The sequence below is a fragment of the Oncorhynchus mykiss genome, chromosome 22, assembly GCF_057628025.1.
Source record: "Oncorhynchus mykiss isolate SJ-2025 chromosome 22, ASM5762802v1, whole genome shotgun sequence".
Classification (NCBI taxonomy): domain Eukaryota; kingdom Metazoa; phylum Chordata; class Actinopteri; order Salmoniformes; family Salmonidae; genus Oncorhynchus; species Oncorhynchus mykiss.
This window is the reverse complement of record NC_143043.1, coordinates 31,148,466-31,165,970: the sequence shown is the minus strand read 5'-3', so window position 1 is coordinate 31,165,970 and position 17,505 is coordinate 31,148,466. Positions and strand designations below refer to the sequence as shown.

Below are 17,505 nucleotides of genomic sequence, written 5' to 3'. Positions count from 1 at the left end.
CTGGCCCGCCCGTTCCCAAGACCTGAATCCAATTGAGCACATCTGGGACATCATGTCTCGCTCCATCCACCAACGCCACGTTGCACCACAGACTGTCCAGGAGTTGGCGGATGCTTTAGTCCAGGTCTGGGAGATCCCTCAGGAGACCATCCGCCACCTCATCAGGAGCATGCCCAGGCGTTGTAGGGAGGTCATACAGGCATGTGGAGGCCACACACACTACTGAGCCTCATTTTGACTTGTTTTAAGGACATTACATCAAAGTTGGATCAGCCTGTAGTGTGGTTTTCCACTTTAATTTTGAGTGTGACTCCAAATCCAGACCTCCATGGGTTGATAATATGTGTGAATTTGTTGTCAGCACATTCAACTATGTAAAGAAAAAAGTATTTAATAGGAATATTTCATTCATTCAGATCTAGGATGTGTTATTTTAGTGTTCCCTTTATAACTGGCTGTGCATGTGCGCCATCTTAAATAAATGTATTTTGTCCGCCCCCACACCAAACGCGATCACGACATGCAGGTTAAAATATCAAACTCTGAACCAATTATATTAATTTGAGGACAGGTCGAAAAGCATTAAACATTTATGACAATTTAGCTAGCTAGCTTGCACTTGCTAGCTACTTTGTCCTATTTACCTGAAATGCACATGGTCCTCTACTCCACCAATTAATCCATACATAAAACGTCAACCGAATCTAGTCATCTCTCATCCTTCCAGGCCTTTTCTTCTCTTGACTTTATATTGCGATTGGCAACTTTCATAAATTAGGTGCATTACCGCCACCGACCTTGTTCGTCTTCAGTTACCCACGTGGGTATAACCAATAAGGAGATGGCATGTGGGTACCTGCTTCTATGAACCAATGAAGAGATGGGAGAGGCAGGAATTGCAGCGTGATCTGCGTCAGAAATAGAACCGACTTCTATTTTAGCAACGCAGACGCTCGTTTGGCACACGCGAGCAGTGTGGGTGCAATAATTGAATAATATAGATTTCAAAATATATTTTGCGATGTGAGTGGTGTAGTCAGCCTGTAATCCTCCTTTTATCAGACTCAGAACAGGGATGGTTAGCGAAGCTTTAATTTTCAGCAAAACAACTACAGGTCTGAAATAGCATGTCTACTTTGCAAATTAATCTCCATTAGGTACGCTATTGAAGAGTTGCCACTATTTCACTACAAAACATTATCCAATTAATAGCAAGGCTTAATAATAACCATAGCATTCACTGCTCAAATTGGCATCGTTTTGCCTTCTTGAAAAACAAAAACATTTTCTTCAGCATTGAACACTAAGACACATTTGGTAAGAGGTTTCACTCAAATGCATGTTGCGTTTAGTTTTATTTTACCTTTACTTAACTAGGCAAGTCCGTTAAGAACACATTCTTATTTATTTTCAATGACGGCCTAGGAACAGTGGGTTAACTGCCTTGTTCAGGGTTAGAACGACAAATTTTTACCTTGTCAGCTTATATTTTTGTTCAGTATAAATAAAGGTCAAACAAAAGACCCACAAAAAAACAGGGCTTGGTTTTAGTGTTGTCACTAAGTTACCAAAATAGCTTACTGAACAAATGTCATGACATTAACTGTGGAAGATACAACATTCAGACAAACAGTAAGAAATAGATAATATTAACCTAATCACAAACTACCAGCATTGATACTGTATGTTCAATTATTGGAATGCTACGATAAGTGTATAGTAAAAAGTAGAGTTTTTCATGTTGACAAACTGTCATACATACTTTCATCTTTATACTTAAGAACATCATTTTTACAAATTCTACAGCAACTCACCTGGGTATTCTTAAGAATTGGAAACGTCAGAAAATAAAAAGTAATAGGACAAACATTAACTAAATAATTTGGTAAAAATTCTAAGCATTTGTAATCACCATATCAACAACAATGCTAATAGGAAAGGAAAACACTTATGATAGTTTATTCTCCATCTGTGGTAGAGGGTGATGGCTTTAGTGCAACTTTGAGGTAATCTCTGCATAACAAAAAGGCCTTAAAATGGTTTCTTAAACTTTCTCGATAGAAAAGCAGGTGGAATAACACAGCAGCACATTATTAAGCTGTAATAAACAAGGAATTCACCCAGCTTAACCACTTGTGCTGATATGGATATAGTAACATAGCAGTACATGGAAAGTCTGAACACACTATTCGTAAACCACATACAGTACATGTTCAGAGTACATAGACATTCAGATATATGGGTGTGCTATAGCTAACATCAAAGTCAATGGTCCCAATAACACTTTTAGCACAGAAACAACTGTTCAAGGAAATATAAAAAGTGAATATAAATAATGCTAATGTCACCAAACACATACCACAGTTCTATAAATCACAATAGATATGTCAGTCACATTAACAATAAGCACTTTACAAAAATGACAAGTACAGGATAGAGTTGAAGTGGTTTGGAGACTAGACAGAAGATTTAATCGTTTCAAAAGAAAACGATTTCAAAAAGCTCAGTGAATCCTTGTTAGGAAGCTGCACTGTAAATATTACAAACTTCAGATTCATAAAATATTAGAATATTGTAACTTCCCTTGAAACAATCCCCAACAACCCCTCCTTTGGCCCAGTCTATAGAGAGAAGTAGACAAATAGGAATATTCCCAATGAGCAGACGAGAAACAGGCCACAGTTGAGCAGCAGTTTGGTTCTGGGTGGCTCGTACAGCATCTCCATAACGGCTCTCTCGTCCTCCGCTGTCCTTTTGGGATGGGCATCATATGCCGCTTCCTTAAACCCACAGAACCACTCCAACAGCTGCATGCACCTCCCATCCTCCTCATCCCCACAACCTTCCTCTGCATGCACTAGCCCTGGGTGCCCGTTATCAAACTGGGTGGTGGGCGTTGCTAGTGTCATTTCCGGGGTTGTCTCGCCACTGGGAGTCGCGGGGTCAAAGTCAGAAGGCGGAGCTAGCAGCTTGACGTCCTCCCCATCTAGACACCTAGCATTGCAGATGTCTGGGGGCAGATCCTTATAGAGGCCTCCATTCAACTGCAAAGGGCTCTTATCCGTCAACTTGTACATCTCCTCACGGTCTTTGAGGAGAAGCTTTCCCATGTTACGCAGGCCCCATAATGTGGTTGTGCGGATCTGCTCCTTATCTGGAGGAGGGTTGCAGAGACTGACAACCACAGCCACCAGTCCAGACACCCAGAACAGTCCAGCAGCCACATACATGTAGTGGACATGTGTGATGAAGAAAGGCCTGTCGTCTGGCTGGTCACAGGGAGGCTCTCTGTAAATAAACGCCAAGGTCAGCCGGGTGGTACCCAGCGCAAACCCGGTCATACCGCCCCAGAATGCACCCCTTTCGTTGCAGCGCTTCCAGAACACACCCAGCAGGAAGAGGGCGGCAATGGGCGGGGTTAGGTATCCGGCTACTTCCTGTATGTACAGGTACATCTGGCCGCCCTGCATCTCGATGATGACAGGGACCCAGGCAATGCTGATAACCACCATAAACACCACGAACAGCCGGCCCACCAACAACAGCTCTTTATGGGACGCACCACGCCTAGCACTCTGGTAGATGTCCAGGGTGAAGATAGTGCTAGCACTGTTAAAGATAGAGTCCAGATCACTCATGAGAGCCGCAATCATCACAGCCATCATCAGCCCTCGCAGTCCAACAGGCATCACTGCCATGACCAGCCGCGGGTATGCAATATTGGAGCACCCCGCCTTAGAGCCACACACAGCCAGGCAGTGCTCTGGCCCAATGCAGGCAATCTCATCTGCAAACAAGATCCGGGATATCATCCCGGGGATAACGATAATAAACATGGGCAGGACCTTCAGGAAGCCAGCCATCAGCGTGGAGCCCTTGGCGTGGGCAAGGTTCTTGGCAGCCAGCACCCTCTGGACAATAACCTGGTCAGCACACCAGTACCAGATGGAAGCTGGAGTTTGACCTAAGAGGAAGCCAGGCCAGGGGATGTCCTCGTCCAACGGGCCCCGGAGGATCCTCAGGGAGTCTGGCTTGGGCTCGATGCGGCAGGAGGGCGAGTGGGTGAAGTTCCCACTGGCCAGGATAGCTGTTACATTTGGGACAGCTAGCATGTACTTGGTCCGAACCCCTTCAAGACCACCGACCTTGATCAGGCTGATGATGGTCAGGCTGAGAGCTCCACCAATCATCAGCACGGCCTGGAGGGTATCTGTGTACATGACCGCAACCAGGCCGCCGGTGACCGTAAGCAGTGCGGTCATACTAATGAGCAGAATGATAGACAGGTAGAGATTCCAGCCCAGTGACTCCTGGATGAAAAGCGCCCCAGCGTACAAGTCCACAGAGATCTTGGTGAAGATGTAGAGCAGCACAGAAAGCGAAGCAAAGTACACCTTTAGCCTATTGCCCCCATAACGTTTGGACAGGTACTCCGGCATGGTGTACACACCAGAGTGGATATACACAGGTATGAAGACCCAGCCCAGCAGCTGCAGCAGGAGAAGAGCGTTAAACTCCCATGCTCCCACAGCAAAGCCGCTGGCTGCTCCCGACCCAGCCAGGCCTATGAAGTGTTCACTGCCGATGTTGCTGACAAACAGGGACGCTCCGATCACCACCCATGTCATGGAGCGTCCCGCAAGGAAGTATCCGCTCACCGTGCTGCGGTTGGCCTTCCACATGGCGAAGAACCCGATGCTCAGGACCAGGATGAAGTACAGCACCACCACAGCGATGTCTGCTGCCTCCATGACAGCCGTACCCATCTTCATTGTGAGTGCTAAACGGAACCACTGGTTCAAAACGGCTGAAAAACTCCCTTGAACCCTGCAAAAGTCAAAGCCAAGTTTTAGCGTAACAGAAGAGCAATAAAAATTCTCTATCCTTTGGTTTGCTGTCTGGATGGAAGCTGTAGTATCCACCGTCAGGCCAAATTCACTAGGGGTGTCTGCATTTGGGGGTGTAATCCACCTGCACTGAGAACACTAGTTTTAAGGGAGGATGCAGCAGGCCTCTGGTCTAGTATAGCCTAGAGTTTACATTCCTGCAAGACAGCAAAGACAAAGACAAACACCTGATTAGAGCCTGTGTCAGATGGGAACCAAGAAAGGTGACACGCATTCTAAAATTGATTAAATTGTCCCCCACTCTCAGTTTACATACAATATCCCATAATGACAAAGCAAAAACAGGTAGACATTTTGACATTGCAAATGTATTAAAAATAAACTTTAATCACATTTACATAAGTATTAAGATCCTTTACTCAGTACTTTGTTGTATCATCTTTGGCAGTGATTACAGCCTCAAGTCTTGGGTATGACACTATAAGCTTGGCACACCTGTATTTGGGGAGTTTCTCTCATTCTTCTCTGGAGATCCTCTCAAGCTCCATTAGGTTGGATGGGGAGCGTCGATGCACAGCTATTTACACATTGATTTGGACCTTCTATAGAAGATGTGTGTGCCTTTCCAAATAATGTCCAATCAATTGAATTTACCACAGGTGTACTCCAATCAAGTTGTAGAAACATCTCAAGGATGAGCAATGGAAACAGGATGCACCTGAGCTCAATTCTGAGTCTCATAGCAAAGGGTCTGAATACTTATGTCAATGTTATATTTCAGTTAATTTTGAATACATTTGCAAAAAAAACATAAGTTTTACTGTCATTATGGGGTATTGTGTGGCGATTGACGAGGAAAAATAACAATTTAATTACATTTTAGAATAAGGCTGTAACGTAACAAAATGTGGGAAAAGTCAAGGGGTCTGAATACTTTCCGAAGGGGACACACGCAACATTTCTGAGAAACAGGTCATCAAAACAGAGCTTGATCAGATTACTTTATTCACACTCAAACTGGGCATGGTAACAGATTTAAATACCGTATTTACAGTAACTTTCTCTAGCCCTCACCCCAATCTCTTAAATAGTGGCTAAACCTAAAAGAGAAAGAGCCATGTCCATCTCAGAGCTTCAAACCAAAAAGTCTAGCAGCTCAGTCCATGTGAAGAGATCAAAAATGCCTACATAGCCAAGTGGTAAAATAAGGAGTGTAATTATATATTTAAATATAGATATTAAAAATTATATATATTTTTTTTAAATCATGTTTTATTCATTCATTCATGTATTACACAATAATTTTCAATCATGACAGACGCATTATGATTACATCATCAGCCCCAACCAAGTCATTATCCCAGAGGCAAGCTTTGCTAATTATTTAATAGACAATAAGATATTTTATATTAATATTTCTGGTCACCTTCAGCATCATCGTCTACAGCTAATGCTGACCGATTAACCAATTGTTGGTTTTGTTGCTGCAATATTGTTTGTTGTTATTAAACAGCTAATTGACCAACGTCGATTCAATTACTTGAAATACATTTTGTTTTTTGAGAGCCGAACGTGCCGTTCCTCTAGAAATAAATCAAATAATAAACGAGAAATGTAGTTCTCATTGAGCAAATATTCTACCAAGTTCAGCTCGGAAACGTGGTAATTAACTACAATGACCATAATCCATTGCGCTAGTTTTCGTCCCAGCTCAGAGAGGAGGTTTCCCTCTTGTCAATATCTTTCCAAAATAAGCACAATGCATTTCTATGGCCTTATTTTAGACCTAAACTTGTCTTCCCTTATCTACTTCGAAGAAATGGTATCGACATGATACTGGTAAGAAAGATGTGAGGATCAGTACAATGTAGTCAAAGTATTATCACGAAATGTGGCACGCTACACAACAGCTGCGGAATATTCTAGAAAAGAGTACGCGCATCTTCCGCAATGCCAAGGAGAGTATATCTAATTGAGGTAGCCTATATATGTAGTTTGAGTAAAACAAGTGGTTGAATTCGTCAAATAGAATAGTATAGGACCCTGACCTAGTAGCCTACATTCAATTAATTTACATCCAATGCACAATAGTAAATTAAGCGCTCGACCTGCTTTTTACATTTTCCCCATCACCATCTTTTGTCCCTTCTGCTTTGCTAGCGTCAGTTACATTATCTAGGCTACAATTTAAAACGGGCGGCCATCACAAAAACACACACTCACCATTGCAATTACAATACTCCGCTATATTGTAGCTAATGTAGGCTACATCAAACCACAAGTTCAGGATGCGACTGTCTGAGCCTGCTTTTCTGGCGATAATAGGTATACGTCTCTTCCTGCGTCAGTTCTTCCGATGTAGAGATAGTTCGTGTCCTCCGCTTCAGAGCAATTAGGTTTAACACATAAGGTAGCTAGCTGCACTTTATAAGCATCGACTCTGCTTCTTCCCCATTGCCACGCCCTTCATGTGTAATAACAGAGAGGAGGCGGAAGAGAGAGGCCCATTCGGCGGAATTTTTTTCTTCTTCGTTGATTCGGCCACCAAGCAAGGTTTTGTATGTAGCTCAATGAGTGTCGAATTTGGTCAACAACAAAAAATAAAAGGCTTATTTGCTACGTGATGTTTATTTGATTGAATAGAAGTTTCGTAATGCTTAAGTTGTTGCTGATGTACTGCTTTGGACACGTGACACCCCGGCTACTTTGAGAAAAACACATTTGAGTTGCCTCGAGATGTATATGCATATTCATAACATGCGGCTAGTAGTATAGCATCTCTCTCCATTGAATACAGACGGTTGACGTCAACAACCCTTATTATATTTTTTAAAATGACAATAATGAGATTTGTCCACCAATCCAAAGAACGTATTGGCGGGCGCTAGACAGCCCGCCATGCCGCTTGTGGACACCGACTCCCATTGTTAGGGCGAGGAGACATATAGTATCTTGTTAGTTTATCCATAATCTTTGGTAATACACATGTGACGTTTCAAATGCAACACGCCCATTGTTTATTGTTATAATTCTAGTAGCCTGGAATTGAAATACCGTATTGTTTTGAGGCACAAATGAATTTTTCGGATAACAACAGACTCAGAATGCATACTACTGTAAGTGAACCTTTGTTTTAAAACAGGGGATTGGCTTTCCTCATGACATTCAACCTGTTAGGCTACTTGGGTCGAAATTGCCTTAATCCCCACTTTGCCTCATTAACCGACTAGTTTACATATCCTGGTTGATAATGAGCTTTAACAGTGGAATGGTAATAACTGAACAATCTAGAAACGGGCACTTTTTGATATATTAACTTGTAAAACCCTTGTAATCTTCCTTCAAAGTGTTCAACTTTCCAGAAGTGTATATCGGCATATAGCCTAATCTGACCTCCAAACAGGCTACATACAGCTCATGCATCTATCTAGAATGTAATGTCATAGCATATGGGGGAGATAAACGGGATGCATTTGATAAGTTATTAAAGTTATTTGCAGTCTCAATAACATAGTACAGTGACAGCTGGTGTGACAGCCCATTCAGTGCGTCCATAGTTTACGTCAATTTATAGTGTGAGGGTATTCAATCGTTGGGCACAGGCGTAGGAACCACACAGGTAACCTTACGCATTTTGATTAGTGACTAGCGCCTGCCATTCTCTCTGATAAATAAATAGGCTCTGTCTGATGTAGGATGTGACAAATGTAAGACTATTAAAATTATACCTTAGTCAAGATATGCTGGCCTGTATGCAATGATAACCCCTTCAGTTCAGCGCACACATAAGTGGCATGTTTTATCATGGTGAAAGGTGCATAAGATGTCTGGAGAAGCCACTTTGGCTGTGTCACTGTGCATCTGTGAGAATGAAATGCATAAACAATGTGGATCAATCTATACTCAGACCCTAAACTACATACTGACACAGTCTGACAGTATCTTCATACAGGTGATGTTGGGACAACTAGGCCTGTGTCAATACATACTTGAGGTGATATCAGCAAGAATGCACTTATAAGCTTTATATAAAATGGAGCTCCTATTTTAATTACATAGGCCTAATTTTTAACACTTTCTGAGAACCTGATAAGTAGCCAACTATATGGCCTTGATGAGGAAATAGTATAGTCCCACACATTTACATTTGAGTCATTTAGCAAACGCTTTTTGTCCAGACCGACTTCATAAACCCACAACCCTGGCATTCCAAACGCCATGCGCTACCAACTGAGCCACATAGCTTAAACCAATGAAATTGGTTGCTTGTCTGCCAACGTGTATCTGACAAGGACAGTGAATTTCCACTTACAATTTTTTTAGGTCTAGGAAGTAAATTCTTCTTATTCTCTGTATTTTTTATGGCAGTTGGCAACCAACTTTAAGGTGCCATTACCGCCACCAACTGGACTGGAGTGTGGACCAGAGACAGGGAAGGTCTAAATCCTACCCAATATTCTCATCCCCCTAAGGAAACGAAATACATAATTAAATAGTACATCCCCTGAAGATTTCCCCAGCAGTTCACTTAATGTTGGCTCTTCAACCCCATCACTCCTTAAATCGAATAACAATCACTTAATTTCCCTCCCATATTGCTGGTACTGAAATAGAACGTGTTCCACTGTCTCCATCTCCTCCTGACAATGATCACACCTCCCAGTCTGCAGTTGTCCTACCAATTTCAAAGGTGGGACACACTATTGAGCCTTGTGTGTCCCAGTCTCTGATTACACACCCCTTCTCTCTCAACCTGAGGACCTCCATGCCCCCACCTTTTCCTGTATCTTATACAGGTGTCTTCCCTTTCTCTCCCTTTTCCACAACTCTTGACATTTCTTTTTAACTACTGTTTTTATCAACCCCTTGGCTTCTTCTTTACTGATTGACAATTCCATCTTAAAATTAGGATGTTTAAGAGCCTGCTTGGTGATAACATCCACCTCCTCATTCCCCTCTACTCCCACATGAGCTGGTGCCCAGAGGAACATCACAAATACCACAATCTGTCTCACAAGCACTGCAAAACCTCATACAACACATCCTGTCTGCTCTGAGACACAAATGACTTTAATTTTATCAGTGCTGCACAGGAGTCAGAGTAGATCACTACAATGTCTGGCTCCTCCACCCACTCTGCAAACAAGAGTATGGCCAGCAACTCCATTGTGTAAACAGATAAATGATCCTTTGTTCTTTTTGTCACTGCCACCTATGACTCGGGAACACTAAAAGCTGCATCTGTCCTCCCAGTTTTAGGGTCTATAGATCCATCTGTGAATATATTCAAGAAAGCATAGTATTGTGTTTTTAAATGTTCACTTACAACAGAATCTTCTCCTTCCTTAACAACTCTTACCCTCTCAAGCAACCTAGATCTATCCCTAGCTGAGGGAGCAACCAAGCAGTGGAGGCTGCTGAGGGCATGACGGTTCACAATAATCGCTGGAATGTAACAAATAGAATGGCATCAAACACTTGGAAACCATATGTTTGATGTATTTGATACCATTGCACTTATTCCGCTCCAGCCATTACCACACGCCAATTAAGGTGCCACCAACCTCCTGTGCAACCAAGGTGGGATAGCAGGAAGAAACACAGAGGGGCTAAACTCCTTCCCAATCAACCCCATCTCTCTCGCCATGCCATTGCTTATCCACCCAAAACTTGTACTCAAATTTCGTTCATGTTCCCATTACTGTAGGAGTACCATTTTTTGTAGGATATGCAACCTTATGTCCTTGTCGATTTACCCATATGTCATGGTTAGTTGCTGTCTATCTTAACTTTAACGGCATCTCTCCCAACTGTACCTGCATTGCTACCACCGAGGAGGTCCTGAGTGCTCCACAACATATTCGTAGCGCTTGTCTGAGCTGCTTATCCATATGCTACACTTTCAGGAAGTACATTTCCACTACATCGACATACAAACCACGTTTCCCATAATGCTTCTCGCTTCAGAATATACGTGTTTCTTTTGCGACCAGCTTTCATGCGCAGAAGTTGACCTACAGTCTGAAAAAAATGGCAGCATTAGGACTGGGGCTGCAGGTATGACTTTCGGATGAACGTGAATGTTATGTGATTCATGGCTGGGTTTTTAATTTGAGAATGTATGTATATTATTAATTGCCACAAAATGGATCAGTGTGCATTGTTTTGATGTCGCGCAGAAATAGTTTTCAACGCACAACACGCGAGGCCTTCTGTGAACTTGACAAGCCCGCTCCGCTACTGTTAACTAGCTAATGTTAATAACAGCCCGCTAGCTTGTTGAATATAGCTAGCTACCTAGTTATGCTTATTTGTCATTTTGCTACGGAGCAATAACATGACTATTTACTGTTGTCCATAAGACAGGCGCATGACATTGTGGAACATGTGGTCAAGATTTTTGCTAGTTCAAAACGATTTTGATAGCTTGCTAACTAACAGCTACTCCACTCCAGACGTCACTGTTATATATTAATCATTTCCTTTATCATCTCTATCCTTTTTCAGGTGCGTCAATTCAGCACGTCGGTTCTCCGACAAGCATTGATCAGGGTAAGAATTATGAAGTTCAACTTCAAATTACCCTTGTCATTTGATCAGTGCAATATTCTGTTCTATGGCTGATCACGTCCTTTGGTAATATGATTCTCACGCACGCTACAGCTTGAGCAATGTCAGTGTTCATTTGCTCTGTGGTTCAAGTACGTGGTTGGTTATTCCTTATGTTTGTGTCCGTTTTCTATTTTAGCCCCCTATCGACGTGTATGGGGTCGGAGGTCGCTATGCCACAGCCCTGTTCTCTGCTGCCAGCAAGCAGAAGAAACTGGAACAAGTAGAGAAGGAGATGAGGACGTTGTCGGTGAGTTATCCACTGCACCTCTCTCTCCTGTCTTAGTACTCTCTGTCCACTTGTGTGTAATGTGTATATACACTCTCTATTAACTAGGGAAACATTCATTAGTTTGTTAGGCACTGATGCGGCCACTATCATTTTTGACCAGCTCTCTTTCTCTCTTGTCATTCTCTCTACCAGGCTCTGATCAAGGACCCCAAGCTGTCCAGTATTGTGATGAACCCTCATGTCAAGCGCAGCCTCAAGCTGAAGTTCTTTGGTGATGCCATGACGAAGGCAAATCTCTCCCCAATATCAGTTAACCTCATCAGTGAGTCGCCCAGCCTAACTAAGTCATACTCCACAGTGCACTCTTGTTCTGGAAACTGCTGTTGTGTAAGAAAAATAAATGGGGCCGGTTTGGGGAGGATGACATTGTTTTTCTGCTGTCAAGAGCCTCATCTACCAAACTGCTTAATTTCCTTGTCTTCTGACTCTCTTGACCACCTGAAATGGAAAAAGCAATATGGATGTCACTCCATACCTTTTTTTTTTCACTGGTTACCACAGACAGTCAAAATTGTGTAAATTCATGAAAACAAAAATGTGCTTTTGGTCTACATTTAAGGTTGGAGTTAGTCATGAGGTTAGCAATGTGGTTACATTTTAGGTTTAAAATCAAATTTTAAGAGAAATTGTAGTAATGATTTTTGCTGTGGTAAGTAGTGACAACCTACCCTTTTGGTTGGCTAGTTGTAACCGGAATATAAAGTAAACGTCAGCTAAGAGTACTGTTTACTGCTCACTAATGATCTTAATTAATTAGTGATACAAAGGAGCGATTAGGAGAAATAGTTGAGTATTTTTGCTTTTATTATGAGTACATCCTCACTCTTACTAATGTTACTGAATGCAAATGCCGTTCGTGCAAATATTATTTGTGGCTGCTGGCTAAGCCACTGAAGTTTCATTGTTCCCCTCTCTCCTCCTCAGCTGTGTTGGCAGATAATGGCCGTCTGACCCTGACCGCAGATGTAGTTGGCGCCTTTGCGAAAATGATGAGCGCTCACCGTGGCGAGGTCATCTGCACTGTCACCACCGCACATGTACGGTGATCCACCACCATACACACTGTGGTTGTACAGTTGAAGTCAGAAGTTTACATACACCTTATCCAAATACATTTAAACTCAGTTTTTCACAATTCCTGACATTTAATCCTAGTAAAAAGTCCCTGTTTTAGGTCAGTTAGGATCACCACTTTTTTTTTAAGAATGTGAATTGTCAGGATAATAGTAGAGTGATTTTATTTCAGCTTTTATTTCTTTCATCACATTCCCAGTTGGTCAGAAGTTTACATGCACTCAATTAGTATTTGGTAGCATTGCCTTTAAATTGTTTAACTTGGGTCAAATGTTTCTGGTAGCCTTCCACAAGCTTCCCACAATAAGTTGGGTGAATTTTGGCCCATTCCTCCTGACAGAGCTGGTGGAACTGAGTCAGGTTTGTAGGCCTCCTTGCTCGCTCACACTTTTTCAGTTCTGACCACAAATATTCTATATGATTGAGGTCAGGGCTTTGTGATGGCCACTCCAATACCTTGACTTTGTTGTCCTTAAGCCATTTTTGTCTTGAGATGATATCTTGAGATGTTGCTTCAATATCCACATAATTTTACTTTCTCATGATGCCATCTATTTTGTTTAGTGCACCAGTCCCTCCTGCAGCAAAGCACCCCCACAACATGATTTTTTGATTTTAATGACTCCAACCTAAGTGTATGTAAACTTCCGACTTCAACTGTATATAGTTGTCAACCCGAGTTCCATATTAGTTGTTATAGTGTTTGATTTGATCTTTGTGTGTATGACACAGCCCCTGGATGAGGCTAACCTGGCAGAGCTGAAGGTGGCTCTGAACGGCTTCCTGGCAAAGGGAGAAACACTCATATTAGAGACCAAGGTGAGACCATACTCAATTCGTGTCCTCGTTGGCACAATAAGGATTTATCTGCTGTCAACTCCTGGTAGGGCAGGGCGGTAAACTGTTAAAAATATATATATATATATATATATATATATATATATACTGGTATTCATTCACAGACATTTTTTTTTTCTCCCAACAGAGATGTTTAAATCAAATTGATTAGATGTGGCTAAAAGGCTGTGCGTGATGACGTAGTGCACATAAATAACTTTTGCGGTTACATTCTCATGTAGTGAATAGAAAATACAAGTTAAATGGGTTTCCATCGCATGTTAAACTACTGATGGTTTTGTCATACACACATTTTTAGTTATATAGTGAAGGTGCCCACTTTGGTCTTGGCACATGCTCTCCAGCCACAACCAAGCAAGGCTAAGGCTGTACGATGGCTCGGTTATTTCAGCAGTAGGGGAAACCTATGTGCTAAAGTTCCAAATGGTGAACACCTTGCAAAAGCCTCTCCTTTCAGCAGAAACATGTGAAAAGCTTAAGTTAATACAGCTCAACCAGTGTCAGCACTAAAGGAAAAACGAAATGTCCCATCACACTTGAACACCTCAGAGGCGATACTGAAACAGTTTGAGGACATTTTTGAAGGGTTGGGGGCTCTGTGAGGTGAGCTCCACCTAGTGGTGGATGTGTCTGTCAGACCAGTTCAACAGCTTCCCCGCCAAATCCACATTCCACTGAAGGAAACGATACTAAAGGCTGTTGATTCAATGGAGGAACAGGGTGTCAATACGAAGGTCACCAAACCTACTAAGTGGATAAGCAACATGATTGTGGTGGAAAAGCCAGGCAAAATAAGTCTGCCTTGATCCAAGTGCCCTGAACAAAGCCTTATGTAGGGTACATTACCAAATACATACTATTGAAGAGGTACTGCCTAGCCTGGAAAAAACAAATCTTTGGGAAAGGATGCAAAAAAACGAGTACTGGCAGGTATGTTGTTTGGATGAAGAGAAAAGTTACCTCACCACATTTTGGACCCCCAATGGTAGATACCGATGGACACGGTTACCTTTTTGGAGTGAAACCAGCTGCAGACTAATATCAGCAAAGGCAACAGGATGCACTTCAGGAATAAGTGTTATGGCTGATGACATCCTGGTATACGGCTGTGGTGCTACATTGGAAGAAGCCGTGCAGGACTATGACCACAACCTGACTCACCTCTTACAAAGAGCAAGGGAGATGGATCTAAAGGAGGATATGCCCAAATTGAGGAGTGCCTAGCCATTGTGTTCGACTGTGACTGTTTTGATCAATACCTTTTATGGTAGGTGCGGGTATCGCCTACATGAGAATTTCTTTTTTCCCCTCTATTTTTTTCGGTGAAGCCTTTCACTGTTGGTGAACACCTGTTTACGAATCATTTGACATATTATGGACGCGCAAGATTATTATATTTTTAAACTGCAGCCAAGCGTCGATCATGTCACCAGAATAAGACCCTCAATATTTATTGGGAAGGAGCATCAAGCTCATCACCTTGCACTTTCACCACCCTGTGAAGTTCATTTATTTTAGCTGTAGCCTAATAAACTGCATCCTTTCCTGAGTCAGTCGGAGGACCACACAACACCATAGCGTGACTCCCAAGTTTATTTTGATATGATTATATCAACATTTGTGCATGAAAGCATTTCTACCATTTCTTGCATTTTACAGACACAAAATGATCCCACCTTGTCCAGTGTGTTTTGTTGACATTTGGAAAGTTAACCGACATTTGCTATTTCCTTCAGGCCTGTCATGACATTTTCTTATTGTGCCTTCAAAGTATTCACAGCCCTCAACATTTTGTTTTTACACAGTGGGATTCAAATGGATGTCATATTTGGTCAACGATACACAAAATACACAAAAATACTTGTCAGTGGAAGAAAAATTCAAACATTTTCAAAAGATGTAAGGAAAATAAAACTACACTGAACTAAAATATAAATGCAACAATTTTAGTGATTTTTACCAAGTTACAGTTCATATAAGGAAATTAATCAATTGAAATAATACATTCATTAGACCCTAATCTATGGATTTCACATGACTGGGAATGCAAATATCTTAAAAAAATCATATTTTTAAAGTAGGGGAGTGGATCAGAAAACCAGTCAGTATCTGGTGTGACCACAAATTCCCTCATGCAGCGCAACACATCTCATTCGCATAGTTGATCAGGCTGTTGATTGTGGCCTGTGGAATGTTGTCCCACTCCTCTTCAATGGCTGTCTGAAGTTGCTGGATATTGGCGGGAACTGGAACACGCTGTAGTACACTTGGATCCAAGCATCCCAAACATGTTCAAGGGGTGACATGTCTGGTTAGCATGCAGGCCATGGAAGAACTGGGACATTTCCAGCTTCCAGGAATCGTGTACAGATCCTTGCATTATCATGCTGAAACATAAAGTGATGTCGGCGGAAGAATGGCACATCAATGGGCCTAAGGATCTTGTCACGGTGTGTGTGCATTCAAATTGCCATCGACTATAATGCAATTGTGTTTGTTGTCCGTGGCTTATGCTTGCCCATACCATAACCCCACAATGGGGCACTCTGTTCACAACGTTGATATCAGCTAAATGCTCGCCCACATGACACTATACACGCTGTCTGCCATCTGCCCGGTACAGTTGTAAATGGGATTCATCCGTGAAGAGGCCACTTCTCAGTGGCCATCGAAGGTGAGCATTTGCCCACTGGTTACGCCGCCGCAATGCAGTCAGGTGAGGACAACGAGAGCTTCCCTTAGACGGTTTCTGACAGTTTGTACAGAAATTCTTCAGTTGTACAAACCCACAGTTACATCAGCTGTCTGGGTGGCTGGTCTGATGATCCCGCAGGTGAAGAAGCTGGATGTGGAGGTCCTGGGCTGGCATGGCTGTGATAGGGTTCTAAACAGATTTGTGCACAACATCTGAGAGAGAGGATTTTTGTGCATCTGAAAAAATGTGATCTTTAAATTTAGCTCATGATACATGGGACCAACTCTTTGCATGTTGCGTTTTTGTTCAGTGTAATAACAAATTAGTGCAGAAAATTGTAGAAATTCATAAATGCTGGAAGTGAATGGAGAAATGTAATAAATAACTATACAAATGGGAACCGTTGGTCGAGTAGCAGAGTTGGAGGCTACCAAAGAGGATTTTTGATTTCTGTGCAATGTTCTACAAATGGGACTACTTCGCTGTCAGATTTGTCCTGTTCTTTTTGGTTGAACATTATGAAGCAATCAGGATGGAGAAAGCTCATTTATAAAAACAACTTCGAATTCATGTTTTGCCATTCTAGGGTCATGCACTACCCATAAAGCATAGCCTAGAACTCGTATTATTCAGAAACATCAAATACCTTCAAATGAGAAATACTGTGATATATTATGTCAATATTGCCCTGCCCTACCTAACACCTGGTATATGCAAAGGCTTAGGACTGTCAGGCTAGGACTAATCTGGAACATGTTGATATGCCAATGGTTTGAATGGTGCTTTAACTTGTATTACTTTTCTCTTTCCTCCAGTCTGATGCCTCCATCCTGGGTGGTATGATTGTCAGCATAGGAGATAAGTATGTGGACATGTCCACCAAGACAAAGATCCACAAACTGACCAAGATCATCAGAGATAGTTAAGTCCATTGTCCATTCCAGAGAGTCATGGGAATGTTTCTCTGCTTCCTGCCACCTATACAGCGCTATGTCCGCTAAAATCCTGTCTAGTTGTGTTCGTAATAAAATATTCTGTAACATACAAAGTGTATTTGTAATGCCTTTTATTTAAATTTTTTATTTCACCTTTTATTTAACCAGGTAGGCCAGTTGAGAAGAAGTTCTCAT

At 42.0% G+C, this 17,505-nt stretch overlaps 2 protein-coding genes across 6 annotated transcripts; one reads left to right on the top strand and one right to left on the bottom strand.

The window, feature by feature from the left end:
* Positions 1–1,076: 1,076 nt before the first annotated feature.
* Positions 1,077–10,784, bottom strand: LOC110501634 (sodium/myo-inositol cotransporter). 4 transcript variants are annotated; one of them, XM_090215837.1, is made up of 2 exons: positions 10,664–10,784; positions 1,077–5,044 (listed from the first exon to the last, which is right to left on the bottom strand). In XM_090215837.1, the coding sequence occupies exon 2, from the start codon at positions 4,770–4,772 to the stop codon at positions 2,622–2,624; it is 2,151 nt and encodes a 716-aa protein (XP_090071963.1). In that variant the 5' UTR covers positions 4,773–5,044; positions 10,664–10,784; the 3' UTR covers positions 1,077–2,621. The 4 variants fall into 4 exon arrangements, with proteins under 4 accessions (XP_090071963.1, XP_090071962.1, XP_021435007.1 ...); XM_090215836.1 differs by having other exon boundaries at positions 1,077–4,827; positions 10,664–10,771; XM_021579332.3 differs by lacking the exon at positions 10,664–10,784 and adding an exon at positions 7,071–7,531 and having other exon boundaries at positions 1,077–4,827.
* On the top strand, positions 7,823–17,423 carry LOC110501636 (ATP synthase peripheral stalk subunit OSCP, mitochondrial). Of its 2 annotated transcripts, none has more exons than XM_090215838.1 (7): positions 7,823–7,963; positions 11,355–11,399; positions 11,596–11,706; positions 11,881–12,010; positions 12,673–12,785; positions 13,555–13,641; positions 17,191–17,423. In XM_090215838.1, exons 1-7 carry the CDS (start codon positions 7,922–7,924, stop codon positions 17,299–17,301), a joined length of 639 nt encoding a protein of 212 aa, XP_090071964.1. In that variant the 5' UTR covers positions 7,823–7,921; the 3' UTR covers positions 17,302–17,423. The 2 variants fall into 2 exon arrangements, with proteins under 2 accessions (XP_090071964.1, XP_021435010.1); XM_021579335.3 differs by lacking the exon at positions 7,823–7,963 and adding an exon at positions 10,810–10,904.
* Positions 17,424–17,505: the final 82 nt, after the last annotated feature.

What these genes read in the sequence shown, in the direction of transcription:
- LOC110501634 (XM_090215837.1), bottom strand. Translation starts at nt 4,772, where the DNA reads ATGAAGATGGGTACGGCTGTCATGGAGGCAGCAGACATCGCTGTGGTG.
- LOC110501636 (XM_090215838.1), top strand. Translation starts at nt 7,922, where the DNA reads ATGAATTTTTCGGATAACAACAGACTCAGAATGCATACTACT. An exon ending in AATATCAGTTAACCTCATCA is followed by an intron (nt 12,011 to 12,672) that starts GTGAGTCGCCCA and finishes TCTCCTCCTCAG; the next exon opens with CTGTGTTGGCAGATAATGGC. An exon ending in CACTCATATTAGAGACCAAG is followed by an intron (nt 13,642 to 17,190) that starts GTGAGACCATAC and finishes TCTTTCCTCCAG; the next exon opens with TCTGATGCCTCCATCCTGGG.